This window comes from Oncorhynchus clarkii, chromosome 1 (genome assembly GCF_045791955.1).
Source record: "Oncorhynchus clarkii lewisi isolate Uvic-CL-2024 chromosome 1, UVic_Ocla_1.0, whole genome shotgun sequence".
NCBI classification, from domain to species: Eukaryota; Metazoa; Chordata; class Actinopteri; order Salmoniformes; family Salmonidae; genus Oncorhynchus; species Oncorhynchus clarkii.
Window position 1 is genome coordinate 21585518 of NC_092147.1, and position 26501 is coordinate 21612018.

General features: G+C 43.8%; 1 protein-coding gene across 8 annotated transcripts in view; it reads left to right on the forward strand.

The window, feature by feature from the left end:
* The window catches only part of LOC139385512 (A-kinase anchor protein 13-like), a 153999-nt gene that overhangs the window by 21908 nt on the left and 105590 nt on the right, over nt 1–26501 (forward strand). For all 8 annotated transcript variants that reach the window (XM_071130672.1, XM_071130830.1, XM_071130911.1 and 5 more), the window contains exon 2: nt 13837–13880. In XM_071130672.1, coding sequence (XP_070986773.1) covers nt 13848–13880 — 33 coding nt within the window. In that variant the 5' untranslated portion in view covers nt 13837–13847. The remainder of the gene's footprint in view (nt 1–13836; nt 13881–26501) is intronic.

A 26501-nucleotide genomic window follows, 5' to 3' on the forward strand; every position in this document is an offset into this window, starting at 1 on the left:
TAGAGATGCTACATGTTCCATTTTGTCTTCTTATTTTCCCCTTCCCTCTGGAGGAGAGGTGGCTCATGGTGGTTTGTGGGAGGCTAGTTTCTCCTGCAGTTACCAATGGGGTGAGCATTAACCAGGTCTCTGGTTAAACTTTAACTCCATCAAACCTTAATATTCCTGTCCTGCTGACCTGAACAGATTCTGTCCCACCCTCAGAACACACAGTCGCACACAGGCCATGACCCCAAACGAAGAAGGCTTGTTTACAGCACCAGAGACTGATTTAGACACAGTGAGCATCAGGCTATTTCTGCTTGACTCTTAGCTGTTCAGTGTTCCACCAGGCTATTGGTCTGAAGACTGATTAGACACTATTGTATTACAAAACGCATTAACAGTGAGATCAATCATCAGTTGTTGGGTCATTTTTTAGGACATTGAATATATCTGAAAGCAGTCTTGGCCTTGCTACATGATGATCCTGTGCCAGCTGTAGCTGTTATATATTCCCTTCTGATTTACCAGCACTACAGTTCCCTAACTCCCTTAATGGCTAGGGCTCCATTTAGAAATCCCGGGATTGACTTGCAGCAGGGATATCCTAACTGAGCTGTTTTTGTTTGTCTGTCGGCATGGAGACCTTAACTGTGAGACAGCTGATTTGTTGAGCTCCAGGAGGTGAGACAGGCAGCTAAAATCACAAAGTGTGACTGAAGTGAAATGATTAAGCCAGATATGCAATCTAATCACTCCTTGTACGAACAAAATCTGGGCCAATGTTCCACCTTTGTGTGTGTGTGTATGTGTGTGTGTGTTAGAAATATTACCTTGCCGTTAACTCAGTCACAGTGGTGCCAATGGTATCATGTAAAGGCCAAGGTGACTTCTTACAGACCCCCCCCCCCCCGGTCTATGGTAAACAAGTGTAATAAATAAGAAAGGTATTGAATGCATAAAGAATGATTTGCCAACATTGGAATCCTGTCATGGTAGAGTAGATATGCTGTAGCGCTTTGAAGGTCTCAACTTAAGCTGGTCTTTTCCAAGTCTAGTGAATGCTTCCGGTGCTTAGAGACATGCTCCGGAGCATTGGAGGCTAGTACCACTTTTGGCTCTTGAGCACTACTTTCAGAACTACCGGCTAAGAAAATATACAAACCTACCGGAGAATCTCTTTAATGTAAACATTACCTAACATAATGATTTGTTCCCACCACATGATGGCTTGGTCATAGTTAGAGAGATACCAGGCTTTGATTAAGAATAATTCAGATAGCCCATAGTCTTTGCTATGTACTCTGTTGTCTTGCATATGGCTATCAGGTACACAACCAGTTATGTAATGCTGCAATCTGCAGGAGATGGTGCACATGACCCCTGACCTCTCAGAGGGCCTGACTGGTCCACAGTACAAAGGTTTTCCCATGTTCCACTAGGAAGTTCCTTAGAGAGTGACACATGCTACATCCTGTTAATGTCACAAGTGTGTATGCGTGCGCGTTGACGCCATCAGCCCCCAATGCACTGTTATCCCTCTGAGTCGGCTCTGTAAATACACACACAGACTCGCAGCAACAACACCACCATCGGGAGGGACATTGACATCCAAACTATTTCTGCAGACCCTTGTGAATGAACATCAGCCCCTGTAGCTCAGATTGTTCATGCATTCCTCCACCATGACGAAGGCATGCACATGTAATAGCATGAGAGTCTGTACCAGGGGTCCAGCCGTGTTCTTATACCATGATACCTCTTAGCTGCCATGCTTTTCATATAATAACTCATGACGGTAATTGTGTTGTGTTGAAAGACATGGGAGTCCTTATCATCCATTCATAGTTTTTTGTTTCTCTGTTGGGATGGATTGTGCAGATGAGAGGGTTAAAGCTAACCAAATGTAATGTAATGTAATAAATGGGTTAGCGTTAGCCAGCTAATCCGTAATCACCTAATGCTATTTCAGGCTTCGTGTAGTGCTGTTGTCTCAGCATCATCCACATCCTCACTAATATCCCCCTCCCTGGTAATTGTGTAGTGCAATAGGGAATTGACTTACCTAGGCTTGAGCTACAGTACATCAATACTGTCTCTCTCTCTAGACTTACTGCCAGGGTACTCCCTTGCATTTGATTTGCAGTATGTTAGTTCTGCAGCAGAACTTTAATATTTTATGATTTTTTAAAGAGAAATAGTCAGTTTCAGTGCAGTTAATGCCTCCCTAAAAGAGACCAGAGGTAACAGAGACCAGAGGTAGAGACTAGCACTGAGGAGTCTGTGGTCTGATGTATTTACTCAGACTAAACAAACAGGTGTCTGGCCTTAGTTGCTGAACTCCACAGAGTTCTCCACTCATTCTGGGATTGACCATAGTTGTCTGTTTTTGTTTAGTTGGATACTCTACTTCTAGGTCTTTAACCTGAGAGACTCTGCAGCCTGCTCTAACTATCTGTGTTGCGGGTCTGTGTTTCACCAGATTAATAAATCAAGTTAAACTCACTGACCTTGTTCTTGTTGCGGAACAATGTCTCATTCTACCACACTGAGGTATGTGCCACAATTCCTTTGTTTACTGATTACCCATCATGGCCACCACCACTGAAGGCACTGAAGCTGTGGTTGCAGAGCAAATCAACTCCACACACACTCCACTCATCCACATAGACTGAGACAACAACCCAAGGATGTACACAAACAGAGTAAATATGTTAGTTGTGTCGTGGTTTGTCAGACTACGTGCTCCATTACTGAGTAAAGCCATTATCGGCATTACAATACCGGTAAGCACTTTCTCGCTTTTTACTCAAATGTTTTCAAGTGCAGAATGAGTGGCTGGTCCTTTTTGCTGCTGATGCACATTTTTGGCATGAAAATGCAAAACCAAAAATACCAAAAATAATAATAATTATAATAATTTCCCCTTTATTTTACCAGGTAGGCCAGTTGAGAACAAGTTCTCATTTACAACTGCGACCTGGGCCAAGATAAAGCAAAGCAGTGCGACAAACACAACAACACAGAGTTACACATGGGATAAAAAACATGCAGTCAGTAACACAATAGAAAAATCTATATACAGTGTGCAAATAAAGTAAGGAGGTAAGGCAATAAATAGGCCAATAGTGGCGAAGTAATTACAATTTAGCAGTTAACACTGGAGTGATAGATGTGCAGATGAGGATGTGCAAGTAGAAATACTGGTGTGCAAAAGAGCAGAAAAACAAAACAAATATGGGATGAGGTAGGTAGTTGGTTGGAAGGGCTATTTACAGATGGGCTGTGTACAGCTGCAGCGATCGGTAAGCTGCTCTGACAGCTGACACTTAAAGTTAGTGAGGGAGATATAAGTCTCCAACTTCAATGATTTTTGCAATTCGTTCCAGTCATTGGCAGCAGAGACCTGGAAGGAAAGACGGCCAAAGGAAGTGTTGGCTTTGGGGATGACCAGTGAAATATACCTGCTGGAGTGCGTGCTACAGGTGGGTGCTGCTATAGTGACCAGTGAGCTGAGATAAGGCGGAGCTTTACCTAGCAAAGACTTATACATGAGTGAAGGATGCTTTGTTCCGAAATAGGAAGCTGATTCTAGATTTCATTTTGGATTGGAGATGCTTAATATGAGTCTGGAAGGAGAGTTTACAGTCTAGCCAGACACCTAGGTATTTATAGTTGTCCACATATTCTAATTCAGAACCTTCCAGGGTAGTGATGCTCGTCGGGCAGGCGGGTGCAGGCGTCGATCGGTTGAAGAGCATGCATTTCATTTTACTAGCATTTAAGAGCAGTCGGAGGCCACGGAAGGAGTGTTGTATGGCATTGAAGCTCGTCTGGAGGTTTGTTAACACAGTGTCCAAAGAAGGGCCAGATGTATACAGAATGGTGTCGTCTGCGTAGAGGTGGATCAGAGAATCACTCGCAGCAAGAGCGACATCATTGATATATACAGAGAAAAGAGTCGGCCCAAGAATTGAACCCTGTGTCACCCCCATAGAGACTGCCAGAAGTCCGGACAACAGGCCCTCCGATTTGACACACTGAACTCTATCTGAGAAGTAGTTCGGAAACCAGCTCGGAAACCGGATTGTATAGCGAAGAAAGTAAGTGTTATATTAATAAAAACATTGCTTGCATAACTTATAGCAGCATTTTTTTTACGCAGAACAGTATTAGTTTACGCTGGCTGAACTCGTTCTGTGGTCTATTGTGCAACAACTACAACTTCAGGGCAGTAGCAGTGAGCCAGGCCCTCTTCTCTCACTCCCTTTGAAGATCAGATGTTATTATAGGTTAGTAACGGGTATTTCTCTGGATATATAGAATAATCTCCAGGCAACGCTCTGTCATGCACCGCAGGTACCCTGACCTGTTGTTAAGGATTAATATCAGGGAACACAAACTTACTACGGAAGCCCTGCAGGTTCATCTGCAACTAACATGAAACATATGTGTCCAAATCACCAGTGGTACATTTACTGTTAATTCCCATCATTTCTAATCTACAATGTTTGTTTTGTTATGGTGATTTATGTTAATGCATTCAATATACAGTGCATTCGGAAAGTATTTAGACCCCTTGACCTTTCACACATTTTATTACGTTACAGCCTTATTCTAAAATAGATTAAATAGTTTTTTTTGCCTCATTAATCTACACACAATACCCCACAATGACAAATCAAAACAGGTTTTTAGATTTTTTTTTTTTAGAAATATCACAATACATAACTATTCAGATAATTTACTCAGTACTTTGTTGAAGCACCTTTGGCAGCGATAACAGCCTTGTGTCTTCTTGGTTATGACTCTACAAGCTTGGCACACCTGTATTACTCTCTGCTGGTAATCTCAAACTCTGTCAGGTTGGATGGGGAGCGTCACTGCACAGATATTTTCAGGTCTCTCCAGAAGTCTCTCCAGAGATGTTTGATCAGCAAGTAAACAAAAAATGTAATGTTCTGATCTGGTGGAAACTTCAGAAAATAAGCCTACCTAATTTACTTCTTATCCCTTATATTTTATACAATGTTGCAAGTTTGCTAGCACTGCTTCGGGCTGGACCAAGTTAATACATAGTTGATACAATTTTTCAAGTTCCTTGCAGACAGGCCATACGTAGCCAATGTGATTTATAGGATATTTATTTTAATCAAGATATTTTTTACCTGCGGGCTGCAATGTTTTTATTTGTTAGCTTTATGTTGGCTATTTTACATATTGGCAATGCAATAGAAGTTACTTTTAGATTTATATAATTTCATTTAGAATTTTGATTAACCACATGAAATTTGATTTTGAGATATGAACACTTTATTTTAAATTAAATTAAACTGTTCCACAAAAATGTGCATGTAAAAATCATAACTGGCACGCAGATCAGTAGAAATGTTAGGATAACATGGCTTTCCAAATGGAAAAGGTTGCAGACAGCTGGTGTAGCCTATTACCAGCAACATCAGGAGGTTAACTGGGCAGCGGAAGGAAAGGGGTCAGGAAAAGTTTTTTATTTTTTTTCTGGTTAGGCCGTATTGATCTCTCCCTCCCTCTTTAGTAATTTGTGTGTCTTCATTTTTCATTGCAGTGCTTAAAGCATCAGAAAAGCTCATTAGCCTACATATAGTTGATTTTATTCAAACATAGGGTGTGTCTATATATGGAAAAATACAGGTTTGAACATTTCTAACAATCGGTTGGTCGAAACAGACAACTCTCGGTCGACCAAGATTTTTTTTTAGTCTGGGACAACCCTACTAGCATCTCTCCTTACAGCTTTTTTTGACAGCATTTGATGTCCAGATGCTTTACAGGTCAGAGTTCAAGCTCTGTCTGTGTGAGTCAGTAGGTATAGGGCTGTGTGTGTCCATCCCTCTGTCCGTCTGTCTTTCTGTCTGCAAGACTGGACTGTGAGGACTTAGGGCATCAGGATGAGATCAATGTGTATAATTAGAGACAGCTGATTATCCCTCTAACTTGTTTGTGTATCTGACTCCAACAGTAGTACCATTTACGGAGGAAAGAACTAGAAACTGTCCCAGGAACAGTGAGCATGACCTGCCCCATGATGGATTCCCCCTCACTCCTCCAGACTTATTCATGATGCTGGGAGGAGCTGACTCTGAGCTGCTGGTTGTCCATACACTCTATTTGAATCCCCACTTCCTGTCCTGTCCTGTCCTCTCCCCCTCTGAAATGGTCGGCTTTTTATTGGGTTTATGGGGTTTTGGAGCAGACAAAATGTACGGGTCGAGTTTCAGCGGTGCCAGAGAGAGCTAGCCAAGGCACACAAACAACAGTTCCCCCTCTCTACTTTTTTGTGAATGCCTTTAGACATGGATATGGTGCGGAAAACCGCAGCCTTGCTGATTCTGCAGTTTGCCGCTACAGTCGCTCTCCTGGCCCATCCTATAGTGTTTTTCTACTTCAGGGAGCCACTTTTGTCTGTTTGCGGTTTCTTTTCCTTCGTCATTCTTAATCTCCCCTCTGTAGCCATGTTCAGCAGCTCACCGTACAGCACTCTGTCAGGACATTCTTCCTCCTTCTGACAAACTGTCTCTGCCTGGTCCTGGCTAATGGCAGAGATTGAGATGTTCCTTGCTGGTGGTGATCACTTCACTGCTCAGTATGTGGACAAGCTGATGATGTATTTGGAATGAGTTCCATGTTAAATCAGCACCTGTTTAGTGAGTGTGAGGCCAACAGCATCAGGCTGTCTGGTCCCTGTCTGACGCTTGTGGCAGGGGGTCAGCATGTGGCTGGGTCTAAGGCCCTATTCCCACTATGAGAGAGGAAGTCTGAGGAGTGGAGTGGCAAAAGAGATTTCTACTTTTCAATTCACATTAAATCCTTACCTTTCGTTGTGGCTGGCAATGCGACATTCTTGGTCCGGAGCTCATTTTGACCGTAAATATCCCAGTAGCCACGAGCCAGTAAGCACAAACTATTTAACAATCCGAGCAACTTTTCTTCTATAACATGTTGCAATATTGAATAATGCAACCAAACCACATTACACTCTTGAATAATGCAACAATCCACAAGCATGTGCAGACAATTAAAGTGTTTATTTTCTCATCCCTACACTTAAATTAGCTGACAATAGGCTATACAGCTCACTCCTGCTGGCTAGCTAGCTAACTAACAGCATGCTTCATGATCAAGTAATGTTAGCATATCAATTATGAACATTTACCTCTCCCATACGAATATAAAAGTACAGTTGTGTTATCATGCAGTGTAATTCATATTATAATATATGCTACACAGCTAGGTAACATTAGCTAGCAAGGTAACATTAGCTAATCAAAATAATTTATGGGGACTGGGGATGAGGCTGGGGCTTTTACTCACTTTGAGGGTTCATGGGGGTTAAGCTGGGACTGGAACAGGGGCTTTGATGAGGGAAGGGGTAGAATGGGGCTGGTGCTCGAGCTGCAGCAGTGGCTTATAGTGGGGGTTGGGCAGGCAGGGCTATGGTCTGTGCAGTTGTGCTGGTGGTTTTAAAGGGAGTTATAACTGGGAGTTTGACATCACAATGAAGGATTAGAGAGACACTTTATGTGAGTGACCGGCACCTACAGGACTGCAATTCAGTTTAAAGTCATATATTCTTCCAAAAACAAATCAGTTTTTCATTTTGTCAGTGGGCATGGGTACAGTGTGTGACTTGGGACTCAATAATCAGATTGCCTCTTTAAACTCCCCCCTGCAGAACGTGACTTGAGGCTGATTACTAAACAATAGTGGGGGGGGGGGATTATCATCTGAAGTAGACAGAAGGTGGACAAGATAATGAGGAGGAAGGTTTTTCCATTTACTCAGCTCCCATTGAATGGTTGCTTCACAGATAAAAAGTACGCCCTAATGGATTGACAAGAGAGAACATTCTCCTCAATGATACAATAAGGAGGCTAGTTGCGACTAGTTCAGTCAGTGTTGCTGTGGACTGAGTAAGGCCTACTGTGTGTGGTGCATAGATGTTTTCATGCCTAGGTTGAGCTGGTTAAAGCCCACACCCTGTTGCACATGGGTATCACACTCAGCAGCACACTGAGATTCCAAAGCATGGAAAGGGCACATGCACATATTCTCAGGCCTGCTCTGTTCTCTCAAAACATATACCTGAAGTGAGGTCTGTGTCACAGTCACTCTGTGTTGTGTAGAAGGCAGGCAGCTTCATGCGCATTTGTTTGTGTGTGTGATTTTATGCATTGATCAAATACGATATAACAACTGGTGCAAGTTCAAAGTGAGTTCATAGTACATGATGAAGTAATGCTAAAGAGGAAATAAGTATTGAGTTGGAAACTAATGCTACTGTCTCTTTAAAAGTTACCATTGCTCACTGCAGTGCAACATTGTCTGTGTTGTATTTATTGGGCCATAACAGTTTCCCTGCCTGTCTGCCTGTGCATATCTATGGGTCTCTACTTGCCATGTAAAGTGATATGTTTGGGATGAATGGCAGGGCTTGTGCCATCCAGGCCTGTTAGGCCTCTCTGTTCACTTTTCAATGGAGACACTTCCTGTTGCTGCTTTGAACAGAGCCTCGTCACACAGATCAGCTGACCCGGGATCAGAGTTTGCATTTAAAGGACCGGCTCAATTCGGTCTTATGTAGCAAAACTTTAAATAGTGTTTTTTACATTGGATAAAAGCAGAGACTCAGAGTTAGAAAATGGTACATCATACACTACAGTTGAGGAAAAATAGGAAATTAATTCTGCTTTGAAAGTTGATAAACTTGTAACCTCACTTTTGAGAAAATTGTCCATGAATGTTTTGATACACTTACCGGAGAGCTCTTCTTTGTCTACACCCATTCAGAATCGTTCACACCCTCTTAAGCCTAAGCCCCAAACCATCTCTTTAAGGATTCGCATGAGGCCATGTACTAAACAACCAAAGATTTCAAGACTAAAGGCTGGTTTTTACTACGGGTGTGTTCGTAAATTCAATCTGGAGTGCCAGAGTGTGCTCAGAGTTCGCTTTGGGCAAATCAAATCAAATCAAATCAAATTTTATTTGTCACATACACATGGTTAGCAGATGTTAATGCGAGTGTAGCGAAATGCTTGTGCTTCTAGTTCCGACAATGCAGAAATAACAAGTAATCTAACTAACAATTCCAAAACTACTGTCTTGTACACAGTGTAGGGGGATAAAGAATATGTACATAAGGATATATGAGTGAGTGATGGTACAGAGCAGCATAGGCAAGATACAGTAGATGGTATCGGGTACAGTATGTACAAATGAGATGAGTATGTAAACAAAGTGGCATAGTATAGTATAAAGTGGCTAGTGATACATGTATTACATAAGGATACCGTCGATGATATAGAGTACAGTATATACGTATGCGTATGAGATGAATAATGTAGGGTAAGTAACATTTATATAAGGTAGCATTGTTTAAAGTGGCTAGTGATATATTTACATCATTTCCCATCAATTCCCATTATTAAAGTGGCTGGAGTTGAGTCAGTGTCAGTGTGTTGGCAGCAGCCACTCAGTGTTAGTGGTGGCTGTTTAACAGTCTGATGGCCTTGAGATAGAAGCTGTTTTTCAGTCTCTCGGTCCCAGCTTTGATGCACCTGTACTGACCTCGCCTTCTGGATGATAGCGGGGTGAACAGGCAGTGGCTCGGGTGGTTGATGTCCTTGATGATCTTTATGGCCTTCCTGTGACATCGGGTGGTGTAGGTGTCCTGGAGGGCAGGTAGTTTGCCCCCGGTGATGCGTTGTGCAGACCTCACTACCCTCTGGAGAGCCTTACGGTTGAGGGCGGTGCAGTTGCCATACCAGGCGGTGATACAGCCCGCCAGGATGCTCTCGATTGTGCATCTGTAGAAGTTTGTGAGTGCTTTTGGTGACAAGCCGAATTTCTTCAGCCTCCTGAGGTTGAAGAGGCGCTGCTGCGCCTTCTTCACGATGCTGTCTGTGTGAGTGGACCAATTCAGTTTGTCTGTGATGTGTATGCCGAGGAACTTAAAACTTGCTACCCTCTCCACTACTGTTCCATCGATGTGGATAGGGGGGTGTTCCCTCTGCTGTTTCCTGAAGTCCACAATCATCTCCTTAGTTTTGTTGACGTTGAGTGTGAGGTTGTTTTCCTGACACCACACTCCGAGGGCCCTCACCTCCTCCCTGTAGGCCGTCTCATCGTTGTTGGTAATCAAGCCTACCACTGTTGTGTCGTCCGCAAACTTGATGATTGAGTTGGAGGCGTGCGTGGCCACGCAGTCATGGGTGAACAGGGAGTACAGGAGAGGGCTCAGAACGCAACCTTGTGGGGCCCCAGTGTTGAGGATCAGCGGGGAGGAGATGTTGTTGCCTACCCTCACCACCTGGGGGGCGGCCCGTCAGGGCATTCATAATCTCAGAGCGTTGTCAGATTGTCCGTTCGTAAATTCAGAGCGTTTCGCTCTCGGAGTGTTCAAAGCACACACTGGACGCTCTGTCCAAGGAGTAGGGTTGATCCGAGCGCTCTGACCTAACAATTCCTAAGCTAACTGGCTAATGTTGGCTAGCTTACTAGCTACTTCCTGACATAAATGAGGGAACAGCTCATTTTACTCACACCAGCAGAGTCGGTTAGGCTGTTGTTATGTTATTCAGAGCGTTGGTGACTGCAACTGTGCTGCTGGCAACAATTTAATTATGCTTTTTTGGCCAACGTTTACTGACACCGGCCATATTCAACGGGTGTTGAGCATTCGTAAATTCGTCAGTTTTTCTGCACTCTGGCACACTCAGACGAGAGAGCTCTGAAATCAGAGCGAATTTACCAACTACTATCAACAGTTGTCGCAGTGACATCATTTTATTAAAATGGTTACTTGCATAGTGGAGTCTTTTGCTTAGACATGTAGCTAGCTAGCTAAACAATGAGCCATAATACCAACTCATAACGTTACTATCCTGCATGAATCTTCTGGTAGCTAACCAACCAGGTTCAATGTTAGCTAGCTAGCTAACATTAGGCTATAACTAGCAATGCAAATAGCTATGAGATATGAATAATATTACTACACGGATCATATACGTAACGTTAGCTAGCGAGCCAGCCATCCAGCCAGCTAACGTTAGCTAGCTAGCTAACAGTACGCTTTAACTTGAAATGAAAATGACTTTCTGACAAAATTAGAAACGTGTAATATCGGGAAATATAGTTAGCTAGACTCTTACCCGTTACATGTATGGACACTTCTCCCACAGAAGCCATTGTTGCCTTAGTTTGAAGATGTAATTGGGAGACCGTGTTTTATACAACAGCCTTTTGTATGTTCTCTTTTCGACTTTATCTGCATATTTGCAATCATTGCCAGAATTTTCCCCATCTCAAGATTTCAAAACTCGGTCCTCCAGGAAGTAGAGAGCAACACTTTTGCATTTCTGCTATGTGATATCTTTCAAAAAGCAGAGTTACAAATTATTACCTACACATCCTGACCAGCACAAGGTTCCTCTCTTTTTCTGTGGCTAAACCAACTAGGCTCATCATTTTTACAATTTTATTCGTATTTACAGATGGCATGCACGTTTGTTATTAAGGCACATGAAAGTTCACATGTTCCAGAAGGCATTTCTGCCGAAAAACGCATTTTGATAAAATAAAAAAAAGTTTACGTTCAAATGGCTATCCTGTGAAGTAGTGACGCACGACATACGCCTAGTTTCCTGAAACGAGTCAAATGTTATGAGAGTGATTAGATGAATTGCAATTCATTGCAAAGTCCCTCATTTCAGCCCTGCCACAAAAGGACCAGCTGACATCATGTCAGTGATTCTCTCATTAACAGAGGTGTGAGTGTTGACAAGGACAATGCTGGAGATCACTCTGTCATGCTGATTGAGTTCGAATAACAGACTGGAAGCTTCAAAAGGAGGGTGGTGCTTGGAATCATTGTTCTTCCTCTGTCAATCATGGTTACCTGCAAGGAAACACGTGCCGTCATCATTGCTTTGCACAAAAAGGGCTTCACAGGCAAGGATTGCACCTAAAGTAAGATTGCACCTAAATCAACCATTTATTGGATCACCAAGAACGTCAAGGAGAGCGGTTCAATTGTTGTGAATAAGACTTCAGGGCACCCAAGAAAGTCCAGCGAGCGCCAGGACCATCTCCTAAAGTTGATTCAGCTGCGGGATCGGGGCACCACCAGTACAGAGCTTGCTCAGGAATGGCAGCAGGCAGGTGTGAGTGCATCTGCACGCACAGTGAGGGGAAGACTTTTGGAGGATGGCCTGGTGTCAAGAAGGGCAGCAAAGAAGCCACTTTTCTTCAGGAAAAACATCAGGGACAGACTGATATTCTGCAAAAGGTACAAGGATTGGACTGCTGAGGACCGGGGTAAAGTCATTTTCTCTGATGAATCCCCTTTCCGATTGTTTGGGGCATCTGGAAAAAAGCTTGTCCTGGGAAGACAAGGTGAGTGCAACCATCAGTCCTGTCATGCCAACAATAAAGCATCATGAGACCATTCATGTGTGGGGTTGCTTTTCAGGCAAGGGAGTGGGCTCACTCACAATTTTGCCTACGAACACAGCCATGAATAAAGAATGGTACCAACACATCCTCTGAGAGCAACTTCTCCCAACCATCCAGGAACAGTTTGGTGACAAGAAATGCCTTTTCCAGCTTGATGGAACACCTTGCCATAGGGCATAAGTGATAACTAAGTCGCTCGGGGAACAAAACATCGATATTTTCGGTCCATGGCCAGGAAACTCCCCAGACCTTAATCCCATTGAGAACTTGTGGTCAATCCTCAAGAGACAGGTGGACAAACAAAAACCCACAAATGCTGACAAACTCCAAGCATTGATTATGCAAGAATGGGCTGCCATCAGTCAGGATGTGGCCCAGAAGTTAATTAACAGCATGCCAGGGCGGATTGCAGAGGTCTTGAAGAAGAAGGATCAACACTGCAAATATTGACTCTTTGCATACATTTCATATAATTGTCAATAGAAGCCTTTGACACTTATGAAATGTTTGTAATTATATTTCAGTATTCCATGGTAACATCTGACAAAAATATCTAAAGACACTGAAGCAGCAAACTTTGTGAAAATGTATATTTGTGTCATTCTCAAAACTTTTGGCCACGACTGTACATATGTAAAGTGCTCAGCTGATCAGAGTCAAGGTCCACCACATCTTCACAGACATTTTTTCAACCTGTAGTCCATGAAAACAGCATAGAAAATGCTAAAATATTTAGACTTTAATCATTAACAACAAAATCCCAAACCTCAGGAATGGTCTCTCTCTGTCTGCAGTGTTCTCTACAGACAAAGAAAGCAGCTAGATTCCTTAGTTTAGGGAACAGAGAAAAACGAAGAACAGGGTAGCCATTATAGGCATAGGCAGCTACATTTCTGTAATGTGCCCTTAATGACGGTTATTAGGCCTGATTGGTCTGTTAAATGCCTCGTCTGAACCTAAGGCTAGTGCTGCTGCAGCCACACCGCCTTCCATGGTCTGATTTAGGATTAATAAGTGCCTCGTCTGGACCCAAGGCTAGTGCTGCTGCAGCCACACCGCCTTCCATGGTCTGATTTAGGATTAATAAATGCCTCGTCTGGACCCAAGGCTAGTGCCGCTGCAGCCACACCGCCTTCCATGGTCTGATTTAGGATTAATAAATGCCTCGTCTGGACCCAAGGCTAGTGCTACTGCAGCCACACCGCCTTCCATGGTCTGATTTAGGCTGTTGGCCTGTTGTGTGGAGCTGACACAGAGAAGTGATAGTGTAAGACTATATAATTGCTGCTTACCTCATGCTGCCCTCTGCTTTGGGGTTTACTATATTTATTAACTCTGATGTTCTCCCTCTTCTCTCCACAGTGTCCAGTGTCATGAAACTAAATCCACAGCAAGCTCCGCTATATGTAAGTATGCCACTTTAATCCAAAATCGTATTTCTGTCTGTGGTGCATCTGGGAAATGGATTCAAACCATTAAAACCTATTATGGTTGCTGGAATACATTCTATAGATATTAAAGAGTTCTGTTTTTGTGACAAGTAAATTAAATATTGAAATTTTAATTAAAGGAACCTAAGAATAAAAGAGAGAAATGTATCCATAATATAGATGGTACATAGAATGTATGGGTAAATAACATTGGTTTGAGTGAGTGATAGAGTCTGTCTGTGCTCTGTGACAGTGAGGGCCAGTGGGCCGAGTTATATTGCTGCCCTGGGTAATTGCATGTTGGTGTTTTGCTTGGGTTAGAGCATGTTTAATTAGATTTACACAGTGCATGTGGTGCCCACATTTCAGAAGGGTGGCTGGGCTCAAGACATAACACTGTTATTAGATTATGTGGGTTACTGTAACTTGTTATACTGTTTTAAAACATGCAGGTGGTACCTCTCGTTAAAGCTCGTTGTCCATGTTCAAATCAAATCAATGTTTACTTGTCACGTGCGCTGAATACAACAGGTGTTACGGTGTTTCACCTTACGGTGAAATGCTTACTTACAGGCTCTAACCAATAGTGCAAAAAGATATTAGGTGAACAATAGGTAAGTAAAGAAATAAAAACAACAGTAAAAAGACAGTGAAAAGTAACAGTAGCGAGGCTATATACAGTTGTGGCCAAAAGTTTTGAGAATGACACAAATATTACTTTTCGTATAGTCTGCTGCCTCAGTTTGTATGATGGCAATTTGCATATACTCCAGAATGTTATGAAGAGTGATCAGATGAATTGTAATTAACTGCAAAGTCCCTCTTTGCCATGCAAATGAAGCCATGCAAATGAAACCATCTCCAAGATGGCGTAGCAGTCAGACGTCTTTGTCCTGTCGTGTCCCTTGTATATATCGTTTTACATCTTTTTCGTCGCATATCCTTTAAAATATTTTGCTAAACCTCAACATCTAAATACTCTCCTGCAACCCGCCTCACCCAATGTGGCGTGGATCTGCTTTTTTTTCCTAAAGTATTTATATTTACTTCGGATCCGGAATCCCTCAACTGAAGCTAGCCAGCTAACTACAAGCTATCAGTCAGCAAACCATTGCCAGCGGTCATCAGCTAACCTTCAGCTCGGAAAGCTCTCGTCAGTTCGAACAATGTGACTCTAACCAGAGCATAACAGACCTGTTATTTTTATCCCCGGATTCCTACCGCAAACTGAACATTTTCATCTGGATCTTCACAACTAGCTAACCGCAATCCCGGAAGACTACTCCTGGCTAGCGTTTCCATCCCAGAGTAAGCACCAATTAGCTTGAAGCTAGCCCGGCCAGGGCTCCTGTGCTACCACCGAAGTATACTCCTGGGCTACAATATCCGGACCCCTTCTACAGCCGGTACGGGGCATGGAACCCCGCAGATCCCGTACGACTGGAATACCTACATAATCTGCCCGAGGATTCCAACAGGCCCCTCAGGCGCGACGCCCGCTGAAGGCCCATTATGCTAACCAGCTAGGCCTGCTAGCTATCTAGAGCTACTTGGAACCCTACTAATTCCACGACTGGTCTATCGACGTCACCGCACAAAGAGGCAAAAACAGACTCACCCCCATCGCGACGTCCCCCAAAGGCTAACGTTCTAGCCCATGCTATCTGCTTGCTTGCTAACCCGGTCTGCTAACTGCTAGCTTGCCTGCCCGGGCTGCTAACTGCTAGCCCTTGCTAACTGCTTGCTTGCTAACCTGGTCTGCTAACTGCTAGCCCCTGCTAACTGCTTGCTAACCCGGCCTGCTAACTGCTAGCTTGTTTAGGCCCGGCCTGCTAACTGCTAGCTTACCTGCTCGGTCTGTAACTGCTAGCCCATGCTAACTGCTTGCTTGCTAACCCGGCCTGCTGACTGCTAGCTTGCCCCGGTCTACTAGCTGCTAGCTTGTTTAGCCCCGGCTTACTAACTGTTAGCTTGTTAGCCTGCTAACTGTCGGATTCGCCGTGTCCCCAGCCAGCCCAACCACTCACTGGACCCATATGTTCACTTGGCTACGCATGCCTCTCTCTAATATCAATATGCCTTGTCCATTACTGTCCTGGTTAGTGATTACTATCTTATTTCACTGTAGAGCCTCTAGCCCTGCTCAATATGCCTTAACCAACCATGTTGTTCCACCTCTTACATATGCAATGACATCACCTGGTTTAAACATCTCTAGAGACTATATCTCTCTCTTCATTACTCAATGCCTAGGTTTAACTCCAATGTACTCACATCCTATCTTACCTTTGTCTGTACACTATGCCTTGAATCTATGCTATCGTGCCCAGAAACCTGCTCCTTTTACTCTCTGTTTTGAACGTGCTAGACGGCCAGTTCGTATCGTCTTTAGCCGTACCCTTATCCTACTTCTCCTCTGTTCCTCTGGTGATGTGGAGGTTAATCCAGGTCCTGCAGTGCCTAGCTCCACTCCCACCCCCCAGGTGCTCTCATTTGTTGACTTCTGTAAATGTAAAAGCCTTGGTTTCATGCATGTTAACATTAGAAGCCTACTCCCTAAGTTTGTTTTACTCACTGCTTTAGCACACTCTACCAACCCAGATGTCTTAGCCGTGTCTGAATCCTGGCTTAGGAAAACCACCAAAAACCCTGAAATCTCCATTGCTAACTGTAACGTCTTCCGCAAAGATAGAACTGCCAAAGGGGGCGGTGTTGCAATCTACTGCAAATATAGCCTGCAGAATTCTGTATTACTACCTAAGTCTCCAAACAATTTGAGCTTCTACTTCTAAAAATTCACCTTTCCAGAAACAAGTCTCTCACTGTTGCCACTTGCTATAGACCTCCCTCTGCCCCCAGCTGTGCACTTGATACCATATGTGAATTGATTGCCCTACATCTATCTTCTGAGCTCGTGCTACTAGGTGACCTAAACTGGGACATGCTTAACACCCCGGCCATCCTCAAACTAAGCTTGATGCCCTCAATCTCACACAAATTATCAATGAACCTACTAGGTACAACCCCAAATCAGTAAACACGGGCACCCTCATAGATGTCATCCTAACTAATTTGCCCTCTAAATACACCTCTGCTGTTTTCAATCAAGATCTCAGCGATCACTGCCTCATTGCCTGTATCCATAATGGGACTGCGACCAAACGACCACCCCTCATCACTGTCAAACGCTCCCTGAAACACTTCTGCGAGCAGGCCTTTCTAATCGACCTGGCCATGGTATCCTGGAATGACATTGACCTCATCCCGTCAGTAAATGATGCCTGGCTATTCTTTAAAATTGCCTTCCTCACCATCTTAAATAAGCATGCCCCTCTCAAAAAATGTTGAACTAGGAATAGATATAGTCCTTGGTTCACTCCAGACCTGTCTGCCCTTGACCAGCACAAAAACATCCTGTGGCATTCTGCATTAGCATCGAATAGCCCCCGTGATTTGCAACTTTTCAGGGAAGGTAGGAACAAATATACACAGGCAGTTAGAAAAGCTAAGGCAAGGTTTTTCAAACAGAAATTTGCATCCTGTAGTACTAAATCAAAAAAGTTCTGGGACACTGTAAAGTCCATGGAGAATAAGAGCACCTCCTCCCAGCTGCCCACTGCTCTGAGGCTAGGAAACAAGGTCACCACCGATTAATCCACTATAATTGAGAATTTCAATAAACATTTCTCTACGGCTGGCCATGCTTTCCACATGGCTACCCCTACCCCGGTCAACTGCCTGGCACCCTCCACAGCAACCCGCCAAAGCCCCCACCATTTCTCCTTTACCAAAATCCAGATAGCTGATGTTCTGAAAGAGCTGCAAAATCTGGACCCCTACAAATCAGTCGGGCTAGACAATCTGGACCCTCTCTGTCTAAAATTATCTGCCGAAATTGTTGCAACCCCTATTACTAGCCTGTTCAACCTCTCTTTCGTATCGTCTGAGATTCCCAAAGATTGCAAAGCTGCCGCGGTCATCCCCTCTTCAAAGTGGGAGACACTCTAGACCCAAACTGCTACAGACCTATATCTATCCTACCCTGTCTTTCTAAGGTCTTCGAAAGCCAAGTTAACAAACAGATTACTGACCATTTCGAATCCCACCATACCTTCTCCGCTATGCAATCTGGTTTCAGAGCTGGTCATGGGTGCACCTCAGCCACACTCAAGGTTCTAAACGACATCATAACCGCCATCGATAAGAGACGTTACTGTGCAGCCGTATTCATTGACCTGGCCAAGGCTTTCGACTCTGTCAATCACAACATTCTTATTGGCAGACTCGACAGCCTTGGTTTCTCAAATGATTGCCTCGACTGGTTTACCAACTACTTCTCTGATAGAGTTCAGTGTGTCAAATCGGAGGGCCTGCTGTCCGGACCTCTGACAGTGTGCCACAGGGTTAAATTCTTGGGCCGACTCTCTTTTCTGTATACATCAATGATGTTGCTCTTGCTGCTGGTGATTCTCTGATCCACCTCTACGCAGACGACACCATTCTGTATACTTCTGGCGCCTCCCTGGACACTGTGTTAACTAACCTCCAGACGAGCTTCAATGCCATACAACTCTCCTTCCGTGGCCTCCAACTGCTCTTAAACGCAAGTAAAACTAAACGCATGCTATTCAATCGATCACTGCCCGCACCTGCTCGCCCGTCCAGCATCACTACTCTGGACGGCTCTGACTTAGAACACGTGGACAACTACAAATACCTGGGTGTCTGGTTAGACTGTAAACTCTCCTTCCAGACTCACATTAAGCATCTCCAATCTAAAGTTAAATCTAGAAATGGCTTCATATATCGCAACAAATCATCCTTCACTCATGCTGCCAAACATACCCTCGTAAAACTAACCATCCTACCGATCCTCGACTTCGGTGATGTCATCTATAAAATAGCCTCCAACACTCTACTCAACAAACTGGATGCAGTCTATCACAGTGCCATCCGTTTTGTCACCAAAGCCCCATACACTACCCACCATTGCGACCTGTAAACTCTTGTTGGTTGGCCCTCGCTTCATACTCGTCGCCAAACCCACTGGCTACAGGTCATCTGCAAGTCTCTGCTAGGTAAAGCCCCGCCTTATCTCAGTTCACTGGTCACCATAGCAGCACCCACTCGTAGCACACGCTCCAGCAGGTATATTTCACTGGTCACACCCAAAGCCAATTCCTCCTTCGGTCGTCTTTCCTTCCAGTTCTCTGCTGCCCATGACTGGAACGAATTGCAAAAATCTCTGACGCTGGAGACTCACATCTCCCTCACTAGCTTTAAGCACCAGCTGTGAGAGCAGCTTACAGATCACTGCACCTGTACATAGCTCATCTATCTACCTACCTCATCCCCATACTGGTATTTATTTATTTATTTATTTTGCTCGTTTGCACCCCAGTATCTCTACCTGCACATTCATATTCTGCCGATCTACCATTCCAGTGTTTAATTGCAATATTGTAATTACTTCGCCGCCATGGCCTATTTATTTCCTTAACTTACCTCATTTGCACTCACTGTATATAGACTTTTAGTTTAATTTTGTTCTACTGTATTATTGACTGTAGGTTTTGTTTATTCCATGTGTAACTCTGTGTTGTTGTATGTGTCAAATTGCTACGCTTTATCTTGGCCAGGTCGCAGTTGCAAATGAGAACTTGTTCTCAACTAACCTACCTGGTTAAATAAAGGTGGAGAAAAAAAAAAAAATGAATCCCCAAAAACATTTTCACTGCATTTCAGCCCTGCCACAAAAGGACCAATTGACATCATGTCAGTGATTCTCTCATTAACACAGGTGTGAGTGTTGACGAGGACAAGGCTGGAGATCACTCTGTCATAATGTTTGAGTTCGAATAACAGACTGGAAGCTTCAAAAGGAGGGTGGTGCATCATTGTTCTTCCTCTGTCAATCATGGTAACCTGCAAGGAAACACATGCCATCATCATTGCTTTGCACAAAAAGGGCTTCACAGGCAAGGATATTGCTGCCTGTAAGATTGCACCTAAATCAACAATTTATCGGATCATCAAGAACTTCAAGGAGAGCTGTTAAGTTGTTGTGAAGAAGGCTTCAGTTCGCCCAAGAAAGTCCAGCAAGCGCCAGGACCGTCTCCTAAAGTGGATTCCTCTGCGGGATCGGGGCACCACCAGTACAGAGCTTGCTCAAGAATGGCAGCAGGCAGGTGTGAGTGCATCTGCACGCAAAATGAGGCGAACACTTTTGGAGGATGGCCTGGTGTCAAGAAGGGCAGTAAAGAAGCCACTTCTCTCCAGGAAAAACATCAGGGACTTACTGATATTCTGCAAATTGGACTGCTGAGAACCGGGGAAAAGTCATTTTCTCTGATGAATCCCCTTTCCGATTGTTTGGGGCATCCGGAAAAAAGCTTTTTCGGAGAAGACAAGGTGAGCGCTACCATCAGTCCTTTTTATGCCAACAGTAAAGCATCCTGAGACCATTCATGTGTGGGGTTGCTTTTCAGGCAAGGGAGTGGGCTCGCTCACAATTTTGCCTAAGAACATAGCCATGAATAAAGAATGGTACCAACACATCCTCTGAGAGCAACTTCTCCCAACCATCCAGGAACAGTTTGGTGACAAGCAATGCCTTTTCCAGCATGATGGAGCACCTTGTCATAGGGCAAAGGTGATACCTTAATCCCATTGAGAACTTGTGGTCAATCCTCAAGAGACGGGTGGACAAACAAAAACCCACAAATTCTGACAAACTCCAAGCATTGATTATGCAAGAATGGGCTGCCATCAGTCAGGATGTGGCCCAGAATTTAATTGACAACATGCCAGGGCGGATTGCAGAGGTCTTGAAAAAGAAGGGTCAACACTGCAAATATTGACTCTTTGCATCAACTTCATGTAATTGACAATACAATTCTTTGACACTTATGAATTGCTTGTAATTATACTTCAGTATTCCATAGTAACATCTGACAAAAATATCTAAAGACACTGAAGCAGCAAACTTTGTTAAAATTAATATTTGTGTCACTCAAAACTTTTGGCCCCGACTGTACAGTACCGAGGCTATAAAAGTAGCGAGGCTACATACAGACACTGGTTAGTCGGGCTGATTCAGGTAGTATGTACATGTAGATATGGTTAAAGTGACTATGCATATTCGATGAACAGAGAGTAGCATTAGCGTAAAAGAGGTGTTGGGGAACGGCACACAGTGCAAATAGTTGTCACGATCGTTTGTAGAAACAGACCAAGGCGCAGTGTGATTACAGTTCCACATAATTTATTAAAGTGAAACTAATAAACAAAACAAGAAACAAACAACGATCCGTGACTACAGAGTTGCTACGTGCACTAACTCAAAACAATATCCCACAACCCACAGGTGGAAAAAAGGCTACCTAAATATGATCTCCAATTAGAGACAACAATTACCAGCTGCCTCTAATTGGGAATCATACAAAATCACCAACATAGAAAAACAAAACTCGAATTCCACATAGAAATAATAAACTAGGCTAACCCCCAGTCACGCCCTGACCTACTCCACCATAGAAAATAAGGACAATAGTCCGGGTAAGGACAATAGTCCGGGTAGCCATTTGATTACCTGTTCCGGAGTCTTATGGCTTGGGGGTAAAAACTGTTGAAAAGCCTTTTTGTCCTAGACTTGGCACTCTGGTACCGCTTCCCATGCGGTAGTAGAGAGAACAGTCTATGACTGGGCTGGCTGGGGTCTTTGACAATTTTTAGGGCCTTCCTCTGACACCACCTGGTGTAGAGGTCCTGGATGGTAGGCACCTTAGCCTGATGTACTGGGCCGTATGCACTACCCTCTGTAGTGCCTTGCGGTTGGAGGCCAAGCAATTGCCGTACCAGGCAGAGATGCAAACAGTCAGGATGCTCTCGATGTTGCAGCTGTAGAAACTTTTGAGGATCTCAGGACCCATGCCAAATCTTTTTAGTTTACTGAGGGGAATAGGCTTGGTCTTGATCTTGGTGTGTTTGAACCATTCTAGTTTGTTGGTGATGTGGACACCAAGGAACTTGAAGCTCTCAACCTGCTCCACTACAGCCCCGTCGATGAGAATGGGGGCGTGCTCAGTCCTCCTTTTCCTGTAGTCCATAATCAACTCCTTAGTCTTGGTTACGTTGAGGGATAGGTTGTTATTCTGGCATCACCCGGCCAGGTCTCTGACCTCTTCCTATAGGCTGTCTCGTTGTTGTCGTTGATCAGGCCTACCACTGTTGTGTCATCTGCAAACAAAATGATGATGTTGGAGTTGTGCCTGGCCATGGGGGGCTCCAGTGTTGAGGATCAGTGTGTCAGATGTGTTGCTACCTACCCTCACCACCTGGGGGTGGCCCGTCAGGAAGTCCAGGATCCAGTTGCAGAGGGACGTGTTTAGTTCCAGGATCCTTAGCTTAGTGATGAGCTATGAGGGTACTATGGTATTGAACGCTGAGCTGTATAGTCAATGAATAGCATTCTCACATACAGTAGGTGTTCCTTTTGTCCAGGTGGGAAAGGGCAGTGTGGAGTGCAATAGGGATTGCATCATCTGTGGATCTGTTTGGGTGGTATGTAAAATTGAACACCATACCTACTGTGAAGCATGGGGGTGGAAACATCATGCTTTGGGGCTGTTTTTCTGCAAAGGGACCAGGACGACTGATCCGTGTATAGGAAAGAATGAATGGGGCCATTTATCGTGAGATTTTGAGTGAAAACCTCCTTCCATCAGCAAGGGCATTGAAGATGAAACGTGGCTGGGTCTTTCAGCATGACAATGATCCCAAACACACCGCCCGGGCAACGAAGGAGTGGCTTCGTAAGAAGCATTTCAAGGTCCTGGAGTGGCCTAGCCAGTCTCCAGATCTCAACCCCATAGAAAATCTTTGGAGGGAGTTGAAAGTCTGTGTTGCCCAGCAACAGCCCCAAAACGTCACTGCTCTAGATGAGATCTGCATGGAGGAATGGGCCAAAATACCAGCAACAGTGTGTGAAAACCTTGTGAAGACTTACAGAAAACGTTTGACCTCTGTCATTGCCAACAAAGGGTATATAACAAAGTATTGAGATAAACTTTTGTTATTGACCAAATACTTATTTTCCACCATAATTTGCAAATAAATTCATAAAAAATTCTACAATGTGATTTTCTGGATTTGTTTTTCTCATTTTGTCTGTTATAGTTGAAGTGTACCTATGATGAAAATTACAGGCCTCTCTCATCTTTTTAAATGGGAGAACTTGCACAATTGGTGACTGACTAAATACTTTTTTGCCCCACTGTATTTGTAGTAATAATTCAGCAACACAGAGTAGTTTTTATTATGAGTATGAATATGACTTTTTATTTATTCATTTTTGTATGGGTTTCCAAGTTGAATGACCTCATAACTAATATTTGTTGTAACAGTGAAACTTGTTTGCCAACAAATACATTACTGATATAAACTCAGCTAAAAAAATAAATGTCTCTTTTTCAGGACCCTATCTTTCAAAGATAATTCTTAAAAATCCAGATAACTTCACAGATCTTCATTATAAAGGGTTTAAACACTGTTTCCCATGCATGTTCAATGAACCATGAACATGCACCTGTGTAACAGTCATTAACACACCAACAGCTTACAGACGGTAGGCAATTAAGTTCACAGTTATGAAAACATAGGACACTAAAGAGGCCTTTCTACTGACTCTGAAAATCACTGAAAGAAAGATGCCCAGGGTCCCTGCTCATTTGCGTGAACGTGCCTTTGGCATGTTGCAAGGACGCATGAGGAGATGCAGATGTGGCCAGGGCAATAAATTGCAATGTCCATACTGTGAGTCGCCTAAGACAGCCCTACAGGGAGACAGGACGGACAGCTGATTGTCCTCACAGTGGCAGACCACGTGTAACAACACCTACACAGGATCAGTATATCTGAACATCACACCTGCGTTATAGGTACAGGATAGCAACAACAACTGCCCGAGTTACACCAGGAACGCACAATCCCTCCATCAGTGCTCAGACTGTCCGTAATATCCTGAGAGATGCTGGACTGAGGGCTTGTAGGCTTGATGTGAGGCAGGTCCTCACCAGACATCACCGGTAACAAAGTTGCCAATGGGCACAAGCCCACCGTCACTGGACCAGACAGGACTGGCAAATGTGCTCTTCACTGACGAGTCACGGTTTTGTCTCACTAGGGGTGATGGTCAGATTCGTTTTTAGCGTTGAAGGAATGAGCGTAGCCTGTACTCTGGAGCGGGATCGATTTGGAGGTGGAGGGTTCGTAATGGTCTGGGGCAGTGTGTCACAGCATCATCGGACTGAGCTTGCTCTCAACGCTGTGTGTTACAGGGAAGACATCCTCCTCCCTCATGTGGTACCCTTCCTGCAGGCTCATTGCAGGTGCCTTAGTGGAAGAGTGGGGTAACATCTCACAGCAAGAACTGGCAATTCTGGTGCAGTTCATGAGGAGGAGAAGCACTGCAGTACTTAATGCAGCTGGTGGCTAAACCAGATACTGACTGTAACTTTTGATTTTCACCCCCCCCCCTTTGTTCAGGGACACATTATTCAATTTCTGTTAGCCACATGTCTGTGGAACTTGTTCAGTTTATATCTCAGTTGTTGAATCTTGTTACGTTCATACAAATATTTACACATGTTAAGTTTGCTGAAAATACACGCAGTTGACAGTGAGAGGACGTTTCGTTTTTTTGCTGAGTTTATATATACACACAGTACTGTCAAAAGTTTGGACACACCTACTCATTCAAGGGTTTTTCATTATTTTTACTATTTTATACATTGCAGAATAATAATGAAGACATTAAAACTATGAAATAACACACATGGAATCATATAATAACCAAAAAAGGTGTTAAACAAATCTAATAGAAAAAAATGTAGAAAAACCCTAGAATGAGTAATTGTTTCCAAACTTTTGACAAGAACAGTACATAAAAAATACATATGGGGGATTGGAAATGATACAAACAATTACATTGATAGAAGTCATAATCTATTTGCAATATTAAATCTGATCCCCCCCCCATGCCCTGGTGTATTGAGGCTGATCTGATGGCAAAGAGGGGATGCAACTAAATATTTGGAAGGTGTTCCTAATGTTTTGTATTTTCAGTGTATGTGCTGGTATCCTCATTAACAGAGAGGAAAGCAAACAGAACCTGATCACTCTGAGGATCCGATCCCAGCCTTGCTCTCCACCACAGATATTCTGCTTTCAGACGCAAGATCAGCTATTACAACTCTGATCTAATACATTCATACATACAGTCCTTATTTGGCCACAGATTTGTGGCCAGCTGGATTACCTAATTTTGCGACGCAGCATTTACTTTCAAAACTTTACTTGGCTGATGTACTGACATCAGAGCCACTGACAAAGTAAATGTTCCGTAACTTAAGCAGTGTTCTCTGGATGCATGCAACCTATCACTGTTTGTGCCTGTTGTGGTGGGTAAGGCTAAAGTACAGGATTCTGTCAGGAGACGGGAGAAAAAAAAGGTTCAGTGTGCGGTGGCAGAAAGCATGCAGAAAACAAGGGATTTGATTTATAAAACATTCTCTTAGAGTACCTCTCCGACACACTGAGCCAGGCGTTGAACTAGACTAACAGCTGCAGAGCAACGTGACTGAGATGTGCTGCAGTACTTGTGTATGTGGTCACTATTGGTTGCTTACTCCTGCCATGTGTCTGCTGTTTCCAGTCCATTACGTGACGTTTGTCAGCTTTTTATTCTAAATATTGAACAGAGAAGTGAACTCAAGTAACAACTCTGTTCTATAAGGAACACATAAGTTAAGTGATGTGTGAAGAGTTGACACACTTTGAAACACACGACTGTTTTGCCTCTGGTGCCCCACCCATAGAGGAGGAAGGAAGTAACTAGGCTACATTTGGAGAAGTTCATTCCATTTCTCTGTTTCTCTCTTTCTTTCTTCATCTTTCCTTGGCTCCTCACCTTCGACAATGAGACTGTAAGCTCAGAGTTAGCCCCCTGGGGTAGGGTGCTGGCTGTGGTGTAGTGTGAGTAGAGAGGTCAGGAATGTATCGGGGCCGGGGCACACCTCACCATGCCAGCCACTCGTGACAGTACTCATTCCCCTGGTTCAGGGTGCTGGCTGTGGTGTAGTGTGAGTAGAGAGGTCAGGAATGTATGGGGACCGGGGCACACCTCACCATGCCAGCCACTCGTGACAGTACTCATTCACATATGCTGTGTGGCTGTGCTGTGGCTGGCACATGCTGGTGTACGCATAGGGAGGACATTTCAACTAGGGATCCTCATCCTGCACATAGCACAAGCACTCAAAAAAGTGAATTATTTTTCCAATATTGTGTGTTTGAACTTGTTTCTGACAGTAGAGGTTTAGGCTCTGTGTGATTTTAAGCCTACAGGGACCAACTCTGGTCATGGCCTTGGAGCTAAATGAGTCAGAGTAGTGGAGCAGTGTGGATAATTTAATCACATGTCCTGCACTATTGATTTGATGTAATTGTTGCAGACTGGCTAAGAACAAATGTAGGAACAGAGTACAGAGTCTGTGTCCTGACTCCAGTTCTTGTACAAAGCCTTGGAGATTGTACTTT